This window comes from Marmota flaviventris, chromosome 17 (assembly GCF_047511675.1).
Source record: "Marmota flaviventris isolate mMarFla1 chromosome 17, mMarFla1.hap1, whole genome shotgun sequence".
Lineage (NCBI taxonomy): Eukaryota > Metazoa > Chordata > Mammalia > Rodentia > Sciuridae > Marmota > Marmota flaviventris.
The window spans coordinates 77475661-77499067 of record NC_092514.1 but is presented as its reverse complement, the minus strand read 5'-3'; the positions used below and the strand labels follow the sequence as shown (position 1 = coordinate 77499067).

At 58.3% G+C, this 23407-nt stretch overlaps 1 protein-coding gene and 1 long non-coding RNA gene across 4 annotated transcripts in view; one reads left to right on the top strand and one right to left on the bottom strand.

Annotated features, from left to right (window-relative positions):
* Ccdc57 (coiled-coil domain containing 57) overlaps positions 1 to 21620 on the top strand; it is an 89977-nt gene extending 68357 nt beyond the window's left edge. For all 3 annotated transcript variants that reach the window (XM_071603183.1, XM_071603182.1, XM_071603181.1), the window contains one exon: positions 21248 to 21620. In XM_071603183.1, the coding sequence (XP_071459284.1) occupies positions 21248 to 21450 (203 nt within the window). In that variant the 3' untranslated portion in view covers positions 21451 to 21620. The remainder of the gene's footprint in view (positions 1 to 21247) is intronic.
* Positions 12872 to 17090, bottom strand: LOC139702272 (uncharacterized). The gene is made up of 2 exons (XR_011704857.1): positions 16931 to 17090; positions 12872 to 14763 (listed from the first exon to the last, which is right to left on the bottom strand). It is a non-coding gene; the product is annotated as an uncharacterized lncRNA (long non-coding RNA).
* Positions 21621 to 23407: the final 1787 nt, after the last annotated feature.

Sequence of the window (23407 nt, the reverse complement as noted above, 5' to 3'; positions counted from 1 at the left end):
CACACACACTGCGCCCAGTGGAGCCTGCTGGATCAGAACCCCCACTCACACTGCGCCCAGTGGAGCCTGCTGGATCAGAACCCCCCCAGGGCGCCCAGTGGAGCCTGCTGGATCAGAATCCCCCCAGGGCGCCCAGTGGAGCCTGCTGGATCAGAACCCACACACACTGCACCCATTGGAGCCTGCTGGATCAGAACCCCCCCAGGGCGCCCAGTGGAGCCTGCTGGATCAGAACCCCCTCACTGCGCCCAGTGGAGCCTGCTGGATCAGAACCCCCCCAGGGCGCCCAGTGGAGCCTGCTGGATCAGAACCCCACACACACTGCGTCCAGTGGAGCCTGCTGGATCAGAACCCCCACACACACTGCGTCCAGTGGAGCCAGCTGGATCCGAGCCCCACACACTGCATCCAGCGGAGCCAACTGGATCCGAACCCCACACACACTGCGCCCAGTGGAGCCTGCTGGATCAGAACCCCAGACACACTGCGCCCAGTGGAGCCTGCTGGATCAGAACCCCCACTCACACTGCGCCCAGTGGAGCCTGCTGGATCAGAACCCCCCCAGGGCGCCCAGTGGAGCCTGCTGGATCAGAATCCCCCCAGGGCGCCCAGTGGAGCCTGCTGGATCAGAACCCACACACACTGCACCCATTGGAGCCTGCTGGATCAGAACCCCCCCAGGGCGCCCAGTGGAGCCTGCTGGATCAGAACCCCCTCACTGCGCCCAGTGGAGCCTGCTGGATCAGAACCCCCCCAGGGCGCCCAGTGGAGCCTGCTGGATCAGAACCCCACACACACTGCGTCCAGTGGAGCCTGCTGGATCAGAACCCCCACACACACTGCGTCCAGTGGAGCCAGCTGGATCCGAGCCCCACACACTGCATCCAGCGGAGCCAACTGGATCCGAACCCCACACACACTGCGCCCATTGGAGCCTGCTGGATCCGAACCCCACACACACTGCGCCCAGTGGAGCCTGCTGGATCAGAACCCCCACTCACACTGCGCCCAGTGGAGCCTGCTGGATCAGAACCCCCCCAGGGCGCCCAGTGAAGCCTGCTGGATCAGAACCCCCCCAGGGCGCCCAGTGGAGCCTGCTGGATCAGAACCCCCCCAGGGCGCCCAGTGGAGCCTGCTGGATCAGAACCCACACACACTGCACCCATTGGAGCCTGCTGGATCAGAACCCCCCCAGGGCGCCCAGTGGAGCCTGCTGGATCAGAACCCCCTCACTGCGCCCAGTGGAGCCTGCTGGATCAGAACCCCCCCAGGGCGCCCAGTGGAGCCTGCTGGATCAGAATCCCCCCAGGGCGCCCATTGGAGCCTGCTGGATCAGAACCCCCTCACTGCGCCCAGTGGAGCCTGCTGGATCAGAACCCCCCCAGGGCGCCCAGTGGAGCCTGCTGGATCAGAATCCCCCCAGGGCGCCCATTGGAGCCTGCTGGATCAGAACCCCCCCAGGGCGCCCAGTGGAGCCTGCTGGATCAGAACCCCCTCACTGCGCCCAGTGGAGCCTGCTGGATCAGAACCCCCCCAGGGCGCCCAGTGGAGCCTGCTGGATCAGAACCCCCCCAGGGCGCCCAGTGGAGCCTGCTGGATCAGAACCCCCTCACTGCGCCCAGTGGAGCCTGCTGGATCAGAACCCCACACACACTGCGTCCAGTGGAGCCTGCTGGATCAGAACCCCACACACACTGCGTCCAGTGGAGCCTGCTGGATCAGAACCCCACACACACTGCGTCCAGTGGAGCCAGCTGGATCCGAGCCCCACACACACTGCGCCCATTGGAGCCTGCTGGATCCGAACCCCACACACACTGCGCCCATTGGAGCCTGCTGGATCAGAACCCCACACACACTGCGCCCAGTGGAGCCTGCTGGATCAGAACCCCACACACACTGCGTCCAGTGGAGCCTGCTGGATCAGAACCCCACACACTGCGTCCAGTGGAGCCAGCTGGATCAGAACCCCACACACTGCGTCCAGTGGAGCCAGCTGGATCCGAACCCCCCACACTGCGTCCAGTGGAGCCTGCTGGATCAGAACCCCACACACTGCGTCCAGTGGAGCCAGCTGGATCCGAACCCCCCACACTGCGTCCAGTGGAGCCTGCTGGATCAGAACCCCCCACACTGCGTCCAGTGGAGCCTGCTGGATCCGAACCCCACACACACTGCGTCCAGTGGAGCCTGCTGGATCCGAACCCCACACACACTGCGCCCAGTGGAGCCAGCTGGATCAGAACCCCCCCAGGGCGCCCAGTGAAGCCTGCTGGATCAGAACCCCACACACTGCGCCCAGTGGAGCCTGCTGGATCAGAACCCCACACACACTGTGCCCAGTGGAGCCTGCTGGATCAGAACCCCACACACACTGCGCCCAGTGGAGCCTGCTGGATCAGAACCCCACAGACTGCGTCCAGTGGAGCCAGCTGGATCAGAACCCCACACACTGCGTCCAGTGGAGCCAGCTGGATCCGAACCCCCCACACTGCGTCCAGTGGAGCCTGCTGGATCAGAACCCCACACACTGCGTCCAGTGGAGCCAGCTGGATCCGAACCCCCCACACTGCGTCCAGTGGAGCCTGCTGGATCAGAACCCCACACACTGCGTCCAGTGGAGCCAGCTGGATCCGAACCCCCCACACTGCGTCCAGTGGAGCCTGCTGGATCAGAACCCCACACACACTGCGTCCAGTGGAGCCTGCTGGATCAGAACCCCACACACACTGCGCCCAGTGGAGCCTGCTGGATCAGAACCCCCCCAGGGCGCCCAGTGGAGCCTGCTGGATCAGAACCCCCCCAGGGCGCCCAGTGGAGCCTGCTGGATCAGAACCCCACACACTGCACCCATTGGAGCCTGCTGGATCAGAACCCCACACACTGCGCCCAGTGGAGCCTGCTGGATCAGAACCCCCCCAGGGCGCCCAGTGAAGCCTGCTGGATCAGAACCCCCACTCACACTGCGCCCAGTGGAGCCTGCTGGATCAGAACCCCCCCAGGGCGCCCAGTGGAGCCTGCTGGATCAGAACCCACACACACTGCACCCATTGGAGCCTGCTGGATCAGAACCCCCCCAGGGCGCCCAGTGGAGCCTGCTGGATCAGAACCCACACACACTGCATCCATTGGAGCCAGCTGGATCAGAACCCCACACACACTGCGCCCAGTGGAGCCAGCTGGATCAGAACCCCCCCAGGGCGCCCAGTGAAGCCTGCTGGATCAGAACCCCACACACTGCGCCCAGTGGAGCCTGCTGGATCAGAACCCCACACACACTGCGCCCAGTGGAGCCTGCTGGATCAGAACCCCCCCAGGGCGCCCAGTGGAGCCTGCTGGATCAGAACCCCCCCAGGGCGCCCATTGGAGCCTGCTGGATCAGAACCCCCCCAGGGCGCCCAGTGGAGCCTGCTGGATCAGAACCCCACACACTGCACCCATTGGAGCCTGCTGGATCAGAACCCCACACACTGCGCCCAGTGGAGCCTGCTGGATCAGAACCCCCCCAGGGCGCCCAGTGAAGCCTGCTGGATCAGAACCCCCACTCACACTGCGCCCAGTGGAGCCTGCTGGATCAGAACCCCCCCAGGGCGCCCAGTGGAGCCTGCTGGATCAGAACCCACACACACTGCACCCATTGGAGCCTGCTGGATCAGAACCCCCCCAGGGCGCCCAGTGGAGCCTGCTGGATCAGAACCCACACACACTGCATCCATTGGAGCCAGCTGGATCAGAACCCCACACACACTGCGCCCAGTGGAGCCAGCTGGATCAGAACCCCCCCAGGGCGCCCAGTGAAGCCTGCTGGATCAGAACCCCACACACTGCGCCCAGTGGAGCCTGCTGGATCAGAACCCCACACACACTGCGCCCAGTGGAGCCTGCTGGATCAGAACCCCCCCAGGGCGCCCAGTGGAGCCTGCTGGATCAGAACCCCCCCAGGGCGCCCATTGGAGCCTGCTGGATCAGAACCCCCCCAGGGCGCCCAGTGGAGCCTGCTGGATCAGAACCCCACACACTGCACCCATTGGAGCCTGCTGGATCAGAACCCCACACACTGCGCCCAGTGGAGCCTGCTGGATCAGAACCCCCCCAGGGCGCCCAGTGAAGCCTGCTGGATCAGAACCCCCACTCACACTGCGCCCAGTGGAGCCTGCTGGATCAGAACCCCCCCAGGGCGCCCAGTGGAGCCTGCTGGATCAGAACCCACACACACTGCACCCATTGGAGCCTGCTGGATCAGAACCCCCTCACTGCGCCCAGTGGAGCCTGCTGGATCAGAACCCCCCCAGGGCGCCCAGTGGAGCCTGCTGGATCAGAACCCCCCCCACTGCGCCCAGTGGAGCCTGCTGGATCAGAACCCCCACACACACTGTGCCCAGTGGAGCCTGCTGGATCAGAACCCCCCCAGGGCGCCCAGTGGAGCCTGCTGGATCAGAACCCCCCCAGGGCGCCCAGTGGAGCCTGCTGGATCAGAACCCCCCCAGGGCGCCCAGTGGAGCCTGCTGGATCAGAACCCCCCCAGGGCGCCCAGTGGAGCCTGCTGGATCAGAACCCCCCCAGGGCGCCCAGTGGAGCCTGCTGGATCAGAACCCCCCAGGGCGCCCGGTGGAGCCTGCTGGATCAGAACCCCCCCAGGGCGCCCGGTGGAGCCTGCTGGATAAGGCGATTGTTCCCCAGGAGCCTGCAGAAGAAAGAGCAATTCAGCCACTGGCAGGCGGAGGAGGGTCCAGCCTCAGCAGCCCCAGGGAGCATTCCAGGCAGAGCTGGAGGCTCAGAAGTGGAGGCAGGGTGTCTGGAAGCAGCCGTGGAGGTGGCTGGGAGTTAGGGAGCCCTGATCTCACAGGGCAAGCAGACCTGCAGAGCCCAGCAGCAGCACCCTCGCTGGCTGCCCCAGGCCAGGGCTCAGCCCCAGCACCAGGCAGAGTACAGGCCTCCTAGAGGGTGTGGCAAAGGCCAGCCAGTCCACAGCTGTCCCCTGGCCAGAGGCACCTGAGGACCAGAGCCCTCCACCACCTCGTGGGGAGCAGCTCAGGACCCTGAATGTCTGTTCCAGGAGTGGGACGTGAGGAGACCCCAGAGTCTGTCCACATGCAGCCAGATGCCAGGACCCTTGGGAGCCAAGGGGGCTTCACACACAGCTGCAGCTGGTAGCCCTCTCTTGCCCATTCCCGCGGCCCGCCAGCCACCCGGCGGGAGGCACCCTCTGCGCACCAGTGGTTCATGGCCTCTCCTTCTGGCTGCCTGAGGGGTGGGGGCTCCCGGCGCCCGGCCTGCCCGCGCTTGGCGGGAGGCTCTTGTCCTTCACAAGCCCTGCGGCCCCTCCTGTCTGGCAGCTGAGGATCCTTTTCCCTTCGTGGTTCAGGGGAAGAACCCAGGGCCCTCACATGGCAGATCTGCCACCCACCTCTTCCCGTCCCTCCTCTGTAGTGCCTGAACTCCTCTGGCTGCGGGACAGGTCTCCAGAAGGAACGTGGCTCTCCGAACCCACCAGTGGCCCTCGGGCTGGGGGTGCTGCGCGCCTCCCTTGGCTCTGGCAGATTTCTCAGCTATGGTTTGGGGCTTTTTCTTCTTTTTTGCCAATCTGATAAATGAAACCTGGTATTCAGCATTGTTTTATTCACAGTTCTTAAGTTTCCAAGGAGGCTGGCCCTGTCCCTAGCTGGGGGCCATTTCAGATCTGGCTCTCTGCTACTGAGGACTTGCATCTTGCTCAGGGAGACCAGGAGAGCTAGGCCTGAGGGTGCAGCTGAAAGGCACCTCTTCCCTGGGAAGGGCAGGAAGCTGCAGGGCAGAAGTGGCCTTGCGGGAGGGCTGTGGAGCCCTCCTGCTCTCCCCGCAGCTGTGCAGAGGAAGGCCAGGCCGGACCCAGGCTTCAGGTGGGAGACAGCCGTGGTACTAGTGACCACCCAGGCTGCCAGGCCTCCCCTGCAGGCTGCTGCTTGGAGTTCCAGAAGAGGGGTCTGGGAGAGGGTGTGGCCGGAGTGCAAAGGTCAAACCCCAGGAATGTGGCTGCTGGAGACAGGGCAGGCAGGAGGGTTGGGGTCTCTCCCACTCGGCCCTACAGGTCCCACCTGGTCAGAGCAGGGAGGGCTTTCCTGCAGGTTCTCACTCCTCATCTCATCCTCCAGCAGAGGCCACAGCTTAGAAAGAAATGCTGAAGCCATTTTTAAATGTTTTTTTAGTTGTAGACGGACACAATGTCTTTATTTATTTATTTTTATGTGGTGCTGAGATTCGAATCCAGTGCCTCACACATGCTAGGCAAGTGATCTACTGCTGAGCCACAACCCCAGTCTCCTAATGTTTAGTTTTGTTCTTTGGAAAATCACACTAGTCGGGCAGCAGGATCACACGCCTGTGATCCCAGTGTAGATCACACTAGTCGGGCAGCAGGATCACACGCCTGTGATCCCAGTGTAGATCACACTAGTCGGGCAGCAGGATCACACGCCTGTGATCCCAGTGTTTGGGGAGGCTGAAGCCAACAAGTTGCAGATTCAAGGCTCCTGGGCGATTTAGTGAGATCCTGTCTTGTCTCTGAACAATAAAGAGGGTTGGGTGTAGCTCAGTGGTAGAGCACCCCAGGTCCAATCCCCAGTACCAAGAAAAGGGGGGGGAGTATTAGCTTTTCCATGAAGAAAAACTTATTTTAAAAAGGTTGCACAAGCTGAGGGTGGTCTGGTGGTGCAGGCCTGTAATCCCAGCGATTTGGGAGGCAGACGCAGGAGGATCACGGGTTTCAAGGCCAGCCCCGCTGGGGTGTAGGTCAGTGATGGAGCACCCCTAGAGAGAGAGAAGATAAAGACTTGGGGTGCCCTCCGAGGACCGTTGGTGGTGCTATTAAGGCACCCAGAGCGCAGTGCCTGCGCCACCTCCCCCCCCCCTCCGGCACTGGCCACAGGATTCCCCTCAGCCCAAGGCGCTGGAGCTAGAAGCTGACACTGGGCTCCCAGGGCCAGGGGAGATGGGCGGCAAGAAAAGCCTTAGCCTCGGGAGGGAGAGGGGGGCTCAGCGGGCCCTCCTCGTGTGGACCCAGGGCAGCTCTCCCGGCTGCCCTCCCAGCAGCCCTGCAGGCGAGGCTGTCCTGCTCTGACTCCCAGAGTCACTCACCTCTCATCTGTGACCTCCGAAGCCGTGGGCACAGCTGACCGCAGCTGGGGAAATGAGGGAACAGCGTGGTGGTCATCGCCCTGGCTGGGGTGGGCGACCCCCGTCTGCCGGTGCCTTGCTGACTCATCTTTCTCTGTGGCAGGTTCTCTGCCACTGAGCTGCACCCAGTGCTCTTAACTTTTTGAGACAGGCTCTTGGCAAGTTGCTGAGTCTGGCCTCAAACTCACAGTGCTGCTGCCGTGGCTTCCCAAGTCGCTGGGGTACAGGTGTGGCCTCCCCAGTTGGCCTGACTCGCCCTAACAAGTGCCGAGGACCCTTTAAGGTTCAGGAATCGGGAAACGGATGCCCAAGTAGCTCTTTCGAAATTGTTACTCCACTCAGGAAAGTAACCCACGTTGAAGTGACTTTTAAAGCAAAGCAAATAGGTGAAGAACCCCCCACCCCCGCGGCCTGCTTTCTAGTGGTGTTTGTCCTGGGAACATGGACGGGCTCCACGCCTTTCTGCTTCTGCCAGGCTGTGGTTCCCCATGTGCAACTAAAAAGCTGGACACAGGTAGCATAGGCCTGCCGTCCTCGGTGGGAGGGAAGATGGGTGGACTGCAGGAGCGCGGCTCCAGGATGCAGGCCAGCAGAGGGACAGGTGCCCAGCAGCATCTAGACCACAGAAGACCCAGAGGGCAGGAAATGCAGTCTCGAAAGGCAAGAGGTGATCATTGGTGACAGAAACAGGAGAAAGAACTGTGTGTTAATGTATTTAGAAGAAAATGAGGGGCTGGGGATGTGGCTCAAGCGGTAGCGCGCTCGCCTGGCATACATGTGACCAGGGTTCGATCCTCAGCACCACATACAAACAAAGATGTTGTGTCCGCCGAAACTAAAAAAATAAATAAATAATAAATATTAAAAAAAAAAAAAAAGAAGAAAATGAACGTGAGTGACGAGAAGAGCGTTGACCATGCTGTCAGACGAGCAATCAAGGCCAGCATGCGGTGCACTCCTGGAATCCCGCGGGTCGGCCAGAGCAGGAGAATCACACCTTCAAGGTCAGCCCCAGCAACTTGTGAGAGCCTGGGATGCAGGTCAGTGGCAGAGCACCCCATGGGCAGCACCCAGTACGCCAAAAAAATAACTTCTAGTGACTTTTTTTTGAGGCGGGGGAGGTACCAGGGATTCAACTCAGGGGCACTCGACCACTGAGCCACGTCCCAGCCCTGTTTTGTATTTTATTAGAGACAGGGTCTCACTGAGGTGCTTAGCATCTCACTAAATTACTGAGGCTGGCTTTGAACTTGCGATCCTCCTGCCTCCGCCTCCTGAGCCACTGGGATTACAGGTGTGCGCCACGGTGCACCAACTCTAGAGGTTTGTGGGTTTTTGTTGTTGTTGTTGTTGTTGTTGTTTTAATAAATGTTTTTTGGTTCTAGATTGACACAGTATCTTTATTTATTTTTATGTGGTGCTGAGGATCAAACCCAATGGCTCACCCGTGCGAGGCAGGTGCTCTATCAATGAGCTACAACCCCAGCCCTAGAGATTTTTTTAAAATGTGATATTTGATAAGAAAAACTCATTGGGTGGTATTAACAAAAGAAAGAAGAAAAAACAGGAAACCCGGATGATAAGGAGGGGGAGCCCGGGAGGGTCCTGGGGTGGTACTGGTGGTTTTTGTATCTTCGTGAGAGAGGGCCCAGCACCAGGGGAGACTCAGAGTCCATCAGGAGGGAAGGAAGGGAGCCTTCTCAGGAGAAAGGCCAAGCTCTCAGGGGGAGATGGTCAGGGGGTCTCGCCCAGTGTCCCCTCTGGACTTGGGCTGACCGTCTACACTAGCTAACTACCTGAGGGCTTCTCATGGCCGTCTTGGCCTGGCAGCAGACCCCCAGCGGAGCTGGCTTCCCAGGGTCTGTGGTGGTGGGCTCTGGTCTCAGCCCTCCTGCTTCCCTGGTCTGGGGATCTCGGTCTGGGTCGTTTGGTGGGGTCTTGCCTAACATGGTGTGGCAGCCCGGCCCGCTTGAGCAGACACATCCTTGGCCTCCCTTGAATTTATCTGTCTTCTTCCTGCTGAGCAGTCTACAGGACTAAGACAGGCAGGGTCCCAAAGCAGCTGTCCTCAGTTCCTCTGTGAACGACCCTGAGGCGGGGCTACTCTTTACTGATGTGCTCTGCACTGAATGTGTCGATGGACACAACACCTTTATTTATTTATTTATTCTATGTGGTGCTGAGGATGGAACCCAGGGCCTCACATGTGCTAGGTGAGCGCTCTACTGCTCAGCCACAGCCACAGCCCTGCACTGAGTATTTCTTGAGCCCCTGGCCCACAAACGTCTAACTGCCACCTGATGTTGAGGACAGCATAGAACCTGGCCAGTGGTTCTGTGGATGTAGCTCAGGGGCACAGCACTTGCCAGCGATCCCAGCGGCTTGCAAGGCTGAGGCAGGAGGATCATAAGACCAGCCCAGGCAATTCACCAGACCTGCGAAGGAAGGAAGGAAAGAAAGAAGGGAGGGAGGGAGGGAGGGAGGCGGAGTCAGGAATACCGCAAGTTCAAAGCCAACCTCAGCAAATGAAGCCTGTACAACTTAGCGAGATCCTGTCTCAAAATAAAATGGGCTCAGTGGGTAAGTGTTCCTGGTTCAATCCCGAGAACCAAAAAAATGATTGATTTAAAAACTAAAAAATAAAAAGAGCTGGGGATATGCTCAGGTTAGAGCATCCTGGGTTCAATCCCCAGTACTGCAGATAAATAAGAAATTAAGTACAATAAGCATCATGGCCACTCGTTAGCAGACTGGAAGAAAAAGGCAAGACTCAACCGTGTCCTGGGCTCAAGAGCACGCTTGGGCCAGGCCGAGCTAGGGGCTGAAGCTGGCCCAGCGTGCCGCGCCCTGGGCTCCACCCCAGCACTGCAGCACTATAGCCCCTTCAGGTCTGGGAGGGATGCGGCACACACCTGTGTCCGGCCCGAGGCTGAGGCGGGAGGGAGGTTCCTGCTCAGGAGTGGGAGGCCACAGCAGCACAGCGGGGTCCTGACAAGCGGGCCAGGAGCACCGGAAGTAAACACTCAGAACCGCAGGGAGGCGGAGACCTCCATTCTCGTCCATCTCCAGGTGACAGACAAGCAGACAGGTCTGTGGGAGATTTGGGCACCGCTGGTTTCTGTTCAGATGCACTGGGCCAATCACAACAGGCTGAGCATCAAAACGGGTAGCTCCTGCTGAAGTTCCAAGTCCAGCCTAAACCTGAGCAGGAGGCTGGCCTGACCTTCACACAGAACCACAGTCAGCCCGCAGCAGCCCAGTTTCCCACACGGGCAGCTGGGAGGGGCATGACCCTTTCACATAGAAGTCAACCCAAAGTAGCCCGACGTTCACAATCAGTTGTTTTCTGTTGTTGTGGCTCCTCAGCCGACCTCACCAGGAAGGTAACTGTGAGATGCTCGTTTTGCTTTTTGTTTCCACTTTCCTTGGCTTTTTCCTGTCTGTAGAGCCAACTTCTGCTGTGTCCTTGGAACACTTACTCTATTTTATGGAACTATGTGTGGCCTGAAAGCAAACCCAGTTGGGATCTGAAGTGGACCAGCTGACCGTAGTCTTGCTTTCTGACGCTCTTGGCCACCTCGCCCTGCCTGAGGAGCACTGAGCCCCGAGTTCCGCAGCAGCAGAACACATGTTCTTCTCAGGTGCCCCGGGACACTGGGCCACACACAGCTCTTGGTAAATTCCAAAGAGCTGAAATTGCAAGAAGAGACAGCCAGGCAGTGGTGCAAACTGTGGTCCCCCAGGCTTGGAGGCTGAGCGGGGGATCAACAGTTCAAGGCCAGCCTCAGCAACTTAGCGAGGCCCCAAGCAAGTTAGTGAGACCCTGTCTCAAAATGAGAAATAAGTGAATGAATGGGATGTGGCTCAGTGATGGAGCAACACCCTTGGGTCTAATCCCTGGTTCCCCCCACCAAGAAAATCAAGAGATGACATTAATGCCACAGAGATTCATTTTTAAAAACGGAAGGATGGAAAGATGTTGTAACTCATTTTCTGAGGCCGGCATGACCCTGACCAGGACCAAACAAAAACATCACAAGAAAACCGTGAACCAGTGTCTCTCATGGGCAGAGACCACAAAATCCATGAACTATTGAGACCTCAGGGCTCGGAGGTGGCTCAGCAGGGGACCTGGCCTGCCACATACACGGCCGGGGCTCAGGGCTCATCCCCCGCACACAAATGCAGACAGGTGAGGAGACCAGAGCCAGCACTGTGAAGGGGACAGTTCCTCAGGGCCTGTGACACCAGAGTGGAGGTTGGGGGCACCAGCAGTAGGAGGACACCACACGGGAGTCCTCAGGACCGAGCTCGGCAGGGGCACAGGCGGTCTCCCACTCTGCTCCCGCTGCCCTGCGCCAGCTGGAGGGGCGCCCGGCACCTCTCTGCAGCAACCCCACTCCCCTCCCTCACCCAGGCATACGGCCTTGTTATGGTGCTGGGGATGGGACCCCAGGCCTCATACACGCCAGGTGAGCACTGTGCCCCTGAGCCACGCCCCAGGCCGTCGGTGTGCATTTCCCACCCCAAGCAGGCCTTGATTCTCGGAGGACACAGCCGGTCCCACGGTTCCACTCCATTTGGATGCCAGCTTCCTGTAGAAGGACTGAGCCCGCAGGCTGGGGGCTCCGTCCTCCTCAGACACCACGCCACGTCCTGGTGGTCGCTGTGCCGCTAGCCACCCACCCTGACTCAAAGGGCTCCCAGAACCCCCTTCCCTTACTGCCCTTTTATCACAAAGGACGCATCTCAGGAGGGCCAGATGGAAGGAGGCCCAGGTCCAGGTGTGGGGAGGGCTGCGGCTTCTGGCCTGGGCAGCCCACTCAGCCCAGCGCCCCAAGTTCCAGCCCCTTCCTCCTGGGTTGCCTCGGAAGCTCCCTGAGGAGCAGTGTTGACTAGGGCTATCCCTGGGTTGCGGTCCCCTCACTGACAGGCAGGTGTGGTGGAAAAGGGGCTCCTTGTGAAGAACAAGAGGCTCCTCCCTGTCCCCTCCACACCCTGTCCTGAGTTCTGCATCTCTGAATTCAGCCAACTGGGGATCAGAAGTTTGTTCTTTGTTTTTTTTTTTTTTTAATATTTATTTATTTTTAGTTTTTTTCGGCAGACACAACATCTTTGTTTGTATGTGGTGCTGAGGATCGAACCTGGGCCGCAAGCATGCCAGGCGAGCGCGCTACCGCTTGAGCCACATCCCCAGCCCTTGTTCTTTGTTTTGTTTTTGTTTTTTTAGTACCAGAGATTGAACTCGGGGGCACTCAACCACTGAGCCACATCCCCACCCTATTTTGTATTTTATTTAGAGACAGGGTCTCACTGAGTTGCTTAGCGCCTCACAGTTGCTGAGGCTGGGTTTGAACTTGCGGTCCTCCTGCCTCAGCCTCCCAAGCAGCTGGAATACAGGCTTGTGCCACTAGAAGTTGGTTGTTGATGGCATCTATGTACTGAATGTGTAGACTTCTCCCCCCGACAGTGTGGTGTAATTACTGTCTGTGGACACAGCATTTGTATAAGTACTGAACCAATCTAGAAATGATTTACAGTCCGCAGAGAGGATTGCCTAAATCATGTGCAAATGCTACACCATTTTATGTAAGGACTTGCAGCTCATTTGGCCTGGGGACACAGCAGGGGTGTCCTGAAACCGACCCCTGTAGACACTGAGGGACAGTTGAACTTGAACGGGCAGTAGCAATTATATGTCAGGAAATAGGGGCAAAGATCAATCTATGTATTTATTATGTATCACATCACAGGCATTCATGATTTAAACAAAAACCAAAACAACTCCCAGAAAATCAGGACTAGAAGGGATCTTTTCCTTATTTCCTTTAAAAATATTCTTAGTTATAGACGGACACATGCCTTTATTTTTATTTATTTTTGTTTGGTGCTGAGGATTGAACCCAGGGCCTCATGTGTGCGAGGCGAGCGCTCCACCACTGAGCCCCGCCCCAGCCCTAGAAGGGAGCTTTGAACAGGCAGAGGGCACTCGGTGGCACCTGCAGCGCACATCCTGGCCACGGAAGGCTGGTGCCTACTGGACAGCTTCCACCCCACCTTCCCCCCCACTTCCATAAAGTAAAGCAAACAAAAGAGGGGGAGTCGCAGGGTGGCAGGACCGCGATCCCAGCTCAGGAGGCAGAGGCAGGAGGCTGCGAGGTCAGGCTGCAGAGACTGAGCCAGGCCCTGTCTCAAAATGAAAAAAAAAAGGGGGGGGGGGGGCTGGGGGTGTGGCCCAGTGGTGGAGGCCAGCTGCCTGGGTTCAATTCCCAGTGCGGAAAACAAAGATAAAAAGAAGTTAAAGCTCTCCCTAGAAATGATGCGTCCAGGAGAGGAGAAGACAAGCCACCGTCTAAGGGGAACTGTCTGAATGCACACTAGGTTCTTGTGCTCAGACTAAATAAGAAATGCACACCTCAAAACACCCAAGAAGTAGCGCGAAGCTCTGCACAGGCACTCTCTAAGCCAGCGGAGGGAAAGTACTCCTCAGCAAAGTGTCTTTAAAGGCACAGGTGCTTGAGGTGCTTGGCGGCCCCTGACGCTCCCCGAGCAGCAGTCCTAGTCCAGGCTTTGCCCAGGCGGTCCCCCGGGCTCACCCACTGGCAGTTCTCAGTGGGAGGTCTGGGTCCATCACAGATCCTCTCAGGTCCCGGGAGGCCTCTTAATTCTTCTGCCCTGTGGCACTTAGGGAAGCCCAAGGGAAGTCACGACTGCAGAGGGAGTCTTCCCGGGAGTGCCTGGGCAGCCCCAGGGGCCGTGTGCAGGGACAGTGCCGCCTCCCAGCTGCCTCCATTTCAGGTCTGCACAGGAGACCCACACCTGCGATCCCAGTGACTCTGCAGGCTGAGGCTGGAGAACCCCAGGTTCAAGGCCAACCTGGACCACTTAGTTGTGGGCGTAGTAGAGCACTTGCCTAGCATGTGAGAAGCCCTGAGTTCAACCTCCTGCACCAGACAGGGAGCGAGAGAAAGAGAGATGGGACATGAGCTCTTTAAATCAGTGTGGGGGACAAACCCACTTGGTTTCTTCCTGAGAGGCTGCTGGTCTTGGAGGCCTACTACCTGAGGAAGCACGGCCCGCAGGTGGCTGGTGGCCCGAGCCTCCCTTGAAACCAGGTGTCTCCATCCAGGCCTGGGCGCCACAGTACGCACTGGTGTGGCTTCTGTCCCCACACACTGGGCCACACTGGGCCACAGGCTGGTTTGGAGTCTCTTGCTGTCTCTGGTGTCTCTGGGTACCCTGCAGTTAGAGACTGTCGCTCACCTTGCTGAGCTTCCGTGTCACCGTCAGCAGTCTGTCCTTGCTTCTTGTCATGCTGAGCAGATGGTTGTTACCGCCATGTATTTCTTCTTCTAAGCCTTAACTCACTTCTTTCTCTTTCCTTTTGGAGTGACCTGGACCCCTAGAACCTCCACAAAAGGAGTGATCACAGTGGCCATCTTGTCTCCTTCCCTAACTCGAAGGGGATAAGGCTGAAGTTTCTTCACTAAATATGATGAACTGTGTGCTTTCTCAATGGGGCATTTATCCAGTTAGGAGAGTCTCTTGGTGGGGTATGTAGCTCAGTGTTAGAGCTTGTGCTTAGCATGCACAGGACCATGGGTTCCAACCCTAGAACCAAAAGAAAATAGAAAAATTCTTTTATAGCCCTGAATTACCAAAAGTTCATTATAGACATGTGTTAAACCTTATATACTATTTTTCTGCATTAAAATAACGTGATTTGTTTGTTACTTCTCATTTATCAACACAGTGAATCCTAGTACGTGCTGTTGAACCAGCCTTGCATTACTGGGGTAAAGTTTACTTGCTAATGATGTGTTTTTAAAATACCATTTGATTTGATTCGCTCTTGCTTTATACATGGTTTCAGCTACCTATAATTAGGTAGGCTTGTAATTCTCTCTTCTTGTGTTCTTGTCTGGTTTGGGAAGCAAAATTGCTTCATGAAGTTAACTGGCCAGTTTCTACCCTTGTACCTTTCTGGATAACAGGAACAGAGAGGAATGGACAGTCCCTTGAAAACTCCTTTCCTAGCTTCAAGGCTTCCTGCTGAGTATGTTCAGTGTGACCCTGAAACCAACCTAGAGCTTCCATCTTGGTCCAAGAAACTGTGCTGGTCCGACAGGTACTGGGAGGCCCCCGCCCAACACAGCTCAGTGTGAAGGTATAGACGGGTTTGGGTTGAGACCACCATCTGCCCTGAAAGAGGCAGAGTGCAAACAGGAGGAAGCACACCTACTTTGCACACCCCTGGCACGCCTGCTGCTCAGGGCAGAGCCTCCCCAATCCTCTGTCATGTACAGTCAGGAAACAGGAGCCCACTATTCTCAGGGGCCCCTGGACACATTGGTGGGGGCCTCCAGTGAGGCATCTTACTCTTTTGGTTATAGAAACAGGGGATTTCTTTTTTTGGTGGGGGGTACCAGGGATTGAGCTCAGGGGCACTTGACTCCTGAGCCGCATCCCCGGCCCTATTTTGTATTTTATTTAGAGACAGGGTCTCACTGAGTTGCTTAGCACCTCGCCATTGCTAAGGCTGGCTTTGAACTTGTGATCCTCCTGTCTCGGCCTCCAGAGCCACTGGGGTTAAGGCATGCGCCACCGGGCCTAACGAGATTAGGGAATTTCAACTGTCCCAACTGAGTTTCAGAGCTACTTGGCCTAGTGGGGATGGTGCCATGTTTGCATAGTCATGGCCCAGTCAGAACTGACGCTGGGGGCCCGAGGGAGGGGCGTGTTTCTGGCACCTTCTGAATGTTTGTGTTTGGCCCTTGTGGATGGAAGGTGCTACCCTCGCCCCCCTGGGACGCCGTCCACTCTGACACTCTGCATTAACCCGGGGAGATGGCACACCTGGGGCTCACACTGTTGCCATAGCTCCTGCTGAAAGCTGCACAGTCCAGGCGCCAGCTGGGACCAGGGCCGAACCTCCCTGCTGACAGCAAAGACCCTTCGGATAAGCAGGAGCAGCCCAGCTATCCGCCATAGGATGCCCCGTGTGGGTGCGTGGGGCCACGTCAGAAGGCCGGCAGGTGTGGTCCCTTTCAGGGCCCAGGGGCCTGACCCAGGGCCTTAACACCTGCCAAAGGGGCTGCAGCTGCTTCTCTTGGCCCTGTGCTCCCTCAATGTCCCAAAGTCAAGGAATTTGGCTAGGAAAGTGGCCTCTGACTTAGAACATGGAAATGGCTCCCTGCTGTAGCATCCTGTGTCCCAAACCAATAAGGACAGAAGCCAGGAGGCTCATGGGGGGAGGGCTGGAGGTCAGACTGGCCTTCCCCAGGAATAGCTGGGCTCCCCAGGGGACACAGAAGCCTTTTCTGATGTGACCCTCATCCCTGAAATGCAGGCATTGACCCTTCCCAGACCTGAAGAAGTCTCAGTGACTCAGTGACTCAGGTCCCACAGCCAACTCCTGCTCTGTAGGGGTGCGTATTGGAAGCGTCCATCCTGAGCACCTGTCTGGTGCAGCAGGAGGTGAGAGGGCTGACCTCCAGCCCAGGCCTGGCTCCAGACAGATATGCTGGCTGACGTAGAACCCAAGTGTTGGTTCCCATATCTTCTCCAAGCCACTGGAAGGCGGTATCAAACACTGTCCACCTCCACCCAGACCTGGGCCTCAGGGCCCAGCCTCCCAACTATCCCAGCAGGGCCCACTGGCCCTGGAACTTGCAGAACAACTCCATCCACCCCTTCCTATAGGCCGCACTGAGTGCTGAGCACCAGGCTGGGTCAGCGTGGGCTTTCTGGGCCACGTCTGCGCATCCACTGAACTCACCTGTACTTGGTGTTCGTGGGGTCTCTGCCCCTCCCAGCCCGCCTGTGCGCTGAGACTGCAGTCAGACTAGAAGAGGCAGCAGGGAGGTCGCAGAGAGCTAGGAGCCTCACCCCCAGCCGGGTGTCCTGTGGGCAGCCCTCAGCGCTGGCTGCAGGCCTGGCCTTGCCAACCTGCCCTGCGCATGCTTCCCGCATGCCACCCCTGACCTCTCCTTCCAGAGAGACAGACAGCAGCCTTGGGGTCCAAGGGCCATCAGCCACATCTCCAGAGCATTCCACGGGAGGCCTTTGGCCTGGTCCATGACCCACAGTGTCTTGAGCAACTGGGCAGCCTGTGACAGCATGGCCAGTGGGCAGCTCCCCAACAGTGGCCACATACCAGTAGATAAGGACAGTTGACCCTGGCCAGGAGAGCAGAGCTAGCTCTCCCACGATGCCACAGCAGGGGCAAGAGGCAGGCAATGAGGGCCTGGCTCTTTGTGTAGCCTTCACTGAGGCCCCACGGCCCCTGGCCAGTCAGGCTGTGGTCTGTGGCTCAGGGTATCAGGGAGCCTAGTGGGAGCCATGATCTGGCAGGTAGACCCTGTGGAAGTTCCTCTTCTTGAGTTTAATCTAGAAGCATCACCCATACCAGCTGGCTCACTGGGGCACTAGGCGCCATGGACCACCTGAACAGAGCCCAGCACCTGGGCCCCTGGTTCAGAGTCCTGGCGTGAAGCCAGAGCCACTCTCTAGGATTCCGAAGCCAGTTCACAGGCCTCTGAAGGGCCAGCAACAGCTCCTGCCTGCCTTGACCCCAGCCTGGCCTCTGCGCCTTGCTCCCCTCCAGAGCCCCAGGCCTCCTTCCCCGCTGCCACCTTTGCCCTCCTAAGGGGGTCCAGAGGCTGTCCGGCTCTCAGACCACCTCTTGGGGCCACTTCTCTGACAGCTCTCACCATCTGCCTTGGTCCTGCCGACCCCCACCCTGGTGCTGAGTTAGAGAAAGGCCAGGCTGGGCTGCCTCCCTTGGGCCCATCACCAGGAAGGCATCTGTCCTGCTTCTGGTGTCCAGCAGGCCTGGCGTGCAGCCCCAGGCCATGGGCTACTCGTGGGCTATCTGGGGCAGAGCTCCCCGGGACCGGGGCTCCTGCAGGAAGATAGGAGGGCCGGTGGCTGAGGAAGAGCAGGGATGCTGGGCTCCTGCTGCCTTCGATCACCACAGTGTGGGGTCCTGTGCTTTCAGCTTCTGGAGACACAGGGCCGGGGTGGAGGAGCAGGGTCACAATCACCGTCCACATCCACCAGTCAGCCCACACTGAGGTCCTGCAAAGCTTTGAAGCAGGCATAACCTGAGGCAGATTAACCTGACGCACCAGCCTGAATGGAAAAGCAGGTTGGGACAAGCTGCCAGGAGGCTTGGTGTCCAGCTTGGGTATGAAAGGGTGCCCATGGGAACAGGAGAGGTCTCAGCACACAGGTCAGCAGCTAAGCCCACAGAAACCTGACTGGCCAGACCAGCTGAGGCTACTGTGAGTTAGCACGGCTTCTGTGACCTGTGCCCAGGGCCACAACTTGGTCTGACTCCTGAACTACAGGGCCCCTCCCCAGCCCTGAGGCTAGCTCTGGAGAGCTGGACAGGCAGCACTGTGCAGCCCTTCTCAGCAGCCCAGGTAGCATGTGCCCGGTGTCACCAAGACCATCAGGGACAGGAGCTCATGCCTACAGCCAGGCAGCCTTGGAGGGAGGCTCTGTGCAGAGAAACCCACCCAGGGCCAGAAAGCTGGGTAGGTGCTGCACCTAGGTGCTCAGAGACCCCTGGTGTCCCAGGGTGACAGGAGGCAGGCCCCACTGCACTCCAGATGTGACCAACCCTCCTCCACAGATCCCTGTAGGCACCAACCTCAGTGCAGCCTGGAGACAGGGACCCTCTCGCTGCAGTCTCACCCTGCACGCATGAGACCCTAAGGACTGAAGCCCAGGAGGCTCCAATCTCATTCTCAGTCGAGGCTGAGGGCTCCCAGCCTCTCCAGAAGCCGTACGCAGGTCCTGGGCCCAACATGTATGAGTCCAGATAAGTCTCAAAGACCTACTCCGGCCACTGCGGAAAGAGTCCCCAGTGTGCTGGGTGGGGTAAGGAGCAAGCCAAGGGCTGGCAGAGACCAGGTCAGCATCAGGGTTGCAGGACACAGGCCTGGGGAGTCAGGTTCGTGCCAACCGGACGAGGAGGGTACAGTCTGAGGCTGTCCCCGCTCTGGAGTCCTGAGAGCCCCGGTTCCCTGCCTTGCTCCCATACGGAGGGCTCTGCAAAGAGAGGTCCAGGACGGACCCCGAGACCACAAGGCAGGTCCCTCTAGCCAGGCCGGCTCAGGGGTGGGTCAGCGTCCACCTGCCTGACCTTGGGTTTGACTGTGACCAGCTCCTGCTATTGCCACCAGTTACACTCAGCTGTTCCCCGCCCTGTCACCTGCCCCTGCCTGTCCCACGTGGGCAGCAAGAGTCCTGGGTGGGCAGGACGAGTTCTCTTGCCCTTCAGCATCAGCTGGGCCCCACGTGGAGGGGCTGGTGGCCTGGGTTGGCTGGTCTCCCTAAAGCTCACTCTCAGAACTCTAACCAGATGTTGTCTCACAAGGGCTGGCCAGATAAAGCCCACAGAATCCCTGGGAGGACCAGTCCCTGTGTCACAGGGAAGGACAACCAAGGCTACTGAGTATGAGGAGACCCCCAGAGTCACACCCCTGCACTCCAGATGTGACCAACCCTCCTCCAGGCTGCTGCTTCTAGGAGGCTCTGTGGGCACAGGGCAGGGCAGGGCCAGAGGACAGCTGGCCAAAGGTGGGCAGTGTCGTTCTCGGTGGCCTTCTGCTGACAAGATGCAGCGGCGGCAGTGGGAGGGCGCCAGGCCCCCCCAGGGCTCCGTAGGCCCCGGAGGCACAGGAGGGCAGAGCTAGGGGCCAGAGGGTGTGTCCCCATGAGGTCAGGGAGGCCGAATGAGCCCAGGATGAGAGGAAGCCAGGCAGGGGCACACCACTCCAGTCGCGGTCTCACCTCAGCCTGCACAGGCAGGGACTTCAGCTGGAGGCTGTGCAGCTGCTGCTGGCCCTCACCCAGTGCCCACTGGTGCCTCCCTCAGTGAATGCTGGGTTCTCCAGACCCCTGTCCCCAGCAGCCACAGAGGAGGTGGACTCGCAGTGGACAGACCCTGCAAGTTACCCCAAGCCACTGCACATGCTGAGGCGCTGAGTGGAGGCTGGTGGGCATGACCCCAAACTGCACAATCATGCTTTAAAATGCAGCAGCCTCCGCCTCTGCTAGCCCTCCAGGGAGGGGTCCCGTCCTGCACTCACCTGACCACAGGCTTTTAACAACATTGTGGTTGACGATATACAAAAGAAAAAAAAAAAAAATCTGGAACTGGGGATTGAACCCAGGAACTTTACCACTGAGCTACATTCCCAGCCCTGTTTTAACTTTTTTTAATTTTGAGATAGGGTCTCCCTAAGTTTCTCAGGCCAGCCTGGAACTTGCAGTCCTCCTGCCTCAGCCTCCCAAGTAGCTGGGATTATAGGCGTCCACCACCATGCCTGCTAAGAAATATTTTTTTTTTATTATTCAAAAACTAAGAAAATACAGAAAAACTGCAAAGATAAAGTTGACCTGTGAGTGCTAGCTGGTAGACAGCTTGCTCAGTATGTGACAGGTCCTAGGTTCTATCTCCTGTTACCACCAAAAAAAAAAAGACGACCACTACCTGTATGTGCCTGAGGAAGGGATGCCCATGCGTATGTGTGTGATGAGGCTCCCAGGCCCTTGGTCTCTGCCTGGCCTCCTGTTTTGGGGCTGCTGGGTGGTCAGAAGTGCCCAGTGAGCATAGCCTCTCTGCAGGCTTACCAGGGAGGCACAGGGCAGAGCATGTGCCTCGGAGGGTGGTGGGCCTAAGAACCAGCATTAAACCCCCAATCCTCCCTCTCAGGAGCTTGTCACCACAGAACAGTACCTTTGTCAGAGCTACATATCCTGGCGCCCAGTGGAGGGGCAGGCCCAGACCCTGTGGAGATCCTGTCCACACAGACCTGTGTTTGCACCAGCCAGAACCCCAGAACATGCTACCACTGAGCATGTCAAGGTCACTCAGAAGGGCAACCTGGCTTGCACAAGCACCTTCGAAAAGAGCCAGGGTGAGGGGTGGCCCAGACCTGCAGACCAGCGAGCAGAACGACTCCCTCTGCACTCGGAGGCTGGCTCTGGGTACTGGCTCTGGGTACTGGCTCTGGGCAGGCTCATGTCTCTGCCCCCTTTCTGCACTCCTGACCTGGGCCTGTTTGCTCCTCTTTACTTGTAGAGCTGCCTGCATCGCCAGCTGCCCACAGTCCCCAGGAAGGTGACAGGAACCCTGTCAAGATGCAGGTGGCCTTTACCATCAAAGGGATGAACATGGCAGCTCAGTCAAAGGCCAAGCCCACCAGACTCTCCAAGTCTCATCCTGCAAGATCTAAAAGCTGCCAGCAGCCCCCCAGGATCCGCAACTACAACTGGAAAGACTGACTTCCTCGGCCCCCTACAAAGTGGGCCCCACCACAGCCTCCCCATGGGTGCTTGGGGCCTGCCCATTCACCTACATGTCACGTGGGTGCTGCAGGTGGCACGTGGTGGAGGAGCTGTGAGCTACAAGGTGGGCTTCCCAGGACCACCGAGTTGGCCTCTGAGCCATTAAAGCTCCCGTGCCTCCCTCCCACACTGCTCTGCTGGCAGAGTTGTCTGTCTGTCCTCCTTGAGAAATATTAGTGCACGTGCCAGAGTCTGGCCTGGCCTCTGTCACCTGCATGTGTCACGCACGACCCACAGCCACCAGTACGCTGGCCATGTCGCAGACCATGGGGCCCTCCCCAAAGCCCAGTGGGGTGCAGAGCAGAACACTCACCAGAAAAGCAAGCCAGCCCCCAGTGAGTGCCATGCCAGGGGCCCCCCTGAAAGGACCCCTCCAAAGGGGTTTGGAGAACACCCAAGTGAGCCTGAACCTGGGGCCCAGATGGTCCCCTTTCATGAATGCTGGGGTGTTCACTCGGCATACTGCTGGGTGGGGGAGGTACCCCAAACACAGTGGGTTACCCCACATTGGACAGTAGCAAAGCCTTCTGTCCAGTGGGATGTTTGGATCTGGCCATGGCCAAGGATGAGACACTCGTGTCCACTCGATTACTCCAAGAGCCATAGGAACACACACTCCCACCAAAAACCCTGGCCCAGCATCACTCCGGCCTGCTGCCATGCAGACTCATTCTGTGGCCAGGACAGTGGCCACAACCATGCAGAGTGTTAGGGGCCTGTCCCACTCCCACTCTCCCAGATCCCTTGGCCCTTTCTCCCCTGGTGTCTGGGCCTGGCCATGCCCTACCCACAGCAGAGCTCATGAGGCCGTGGCCTCATCCTGGGCCTCGCGGGGTGCTCTTCAGCAGCCTTGCCCCTTCTGAACCAAGCAGGCAGCTTCTGTGGGAGGTCCATGGGCAAGGCTGCACCCAGCCCCAACTTACTGTGTGATTTGGCAAACCGTGTGATCTTTGTAGCTTCGCACCCATGTAAACTATGGATAGTGACCTCTCCCTGTCTGGCACACAGGTGTATGGGTTGGACAAGCAGCCATACACAGGAGAGCCCACACTGGCAGCGTGGTCCACAATGCAGGCTGAGAGGTCAAAGACCAAGTCAGAATGACTGGCAGATCACTGCTGCTCCACCACTGCTCCATCACTGTGTGCTCACTGTTGGCTTCATCCCTTTCTTCAGGTGCACACAGCAAGGATCCCCCTGCACACACTGCTTCCTGGAGCCACAGCAATGCAGGCTGTCCCAGGGTTCCAAGAAGCAGCAAACTGCCAGGAGCAATGTGCACACTGATCCCACAGCTCCAGAGGCTGAGGGTGGAAGATTGCAAGTTTGAGGCCAGCCTCAGCAACTTAACAGCAAGACCCTGTCTCAAAAATAAAAAGGGCTGGGGATGTAGCTCAGTAGAGGAGCACCTCTGAGTTCAATCCCCAGTACTAAATAAATAAAAATAAAAGGGCTGGGGATGTGGGTTAGTGGTAGAGCGCTTGCCGGGCACCTGTGAGGCCCTGGGTCTCGGGTACCTCCAGTAAAAAAGCAGCAGCAGCAGCTATGCTGCCCTCTCACAGGCCAGATGCAATGCAGCTTTGCCTGGGGCAGGTGGGGGGTGGGTCCTGAGCTCCCACTTAAGGGCACACATGCCTGAGGTGAGGCTTTGCCTCTTACTTGCTGTGACTGAAAACGTGGCCAGTAATGCTGCCTTTCAGAGATTTGAGTCCCCAGTGGCCCTCCTCTGAGGACAAGCCCAGGCTCAGGTTCAGTGTGACCATACTGAGGTCATAGCCCCATCACCTGAGCACCGGCAGGCTGAGAGGCAGAGCCCTGCTGACCACTGGATGGCCAGCACGCAGCCAGGGAGGCATGAGTCTGACAGTCTCCAATGTACCCACAGCTGGGGTTT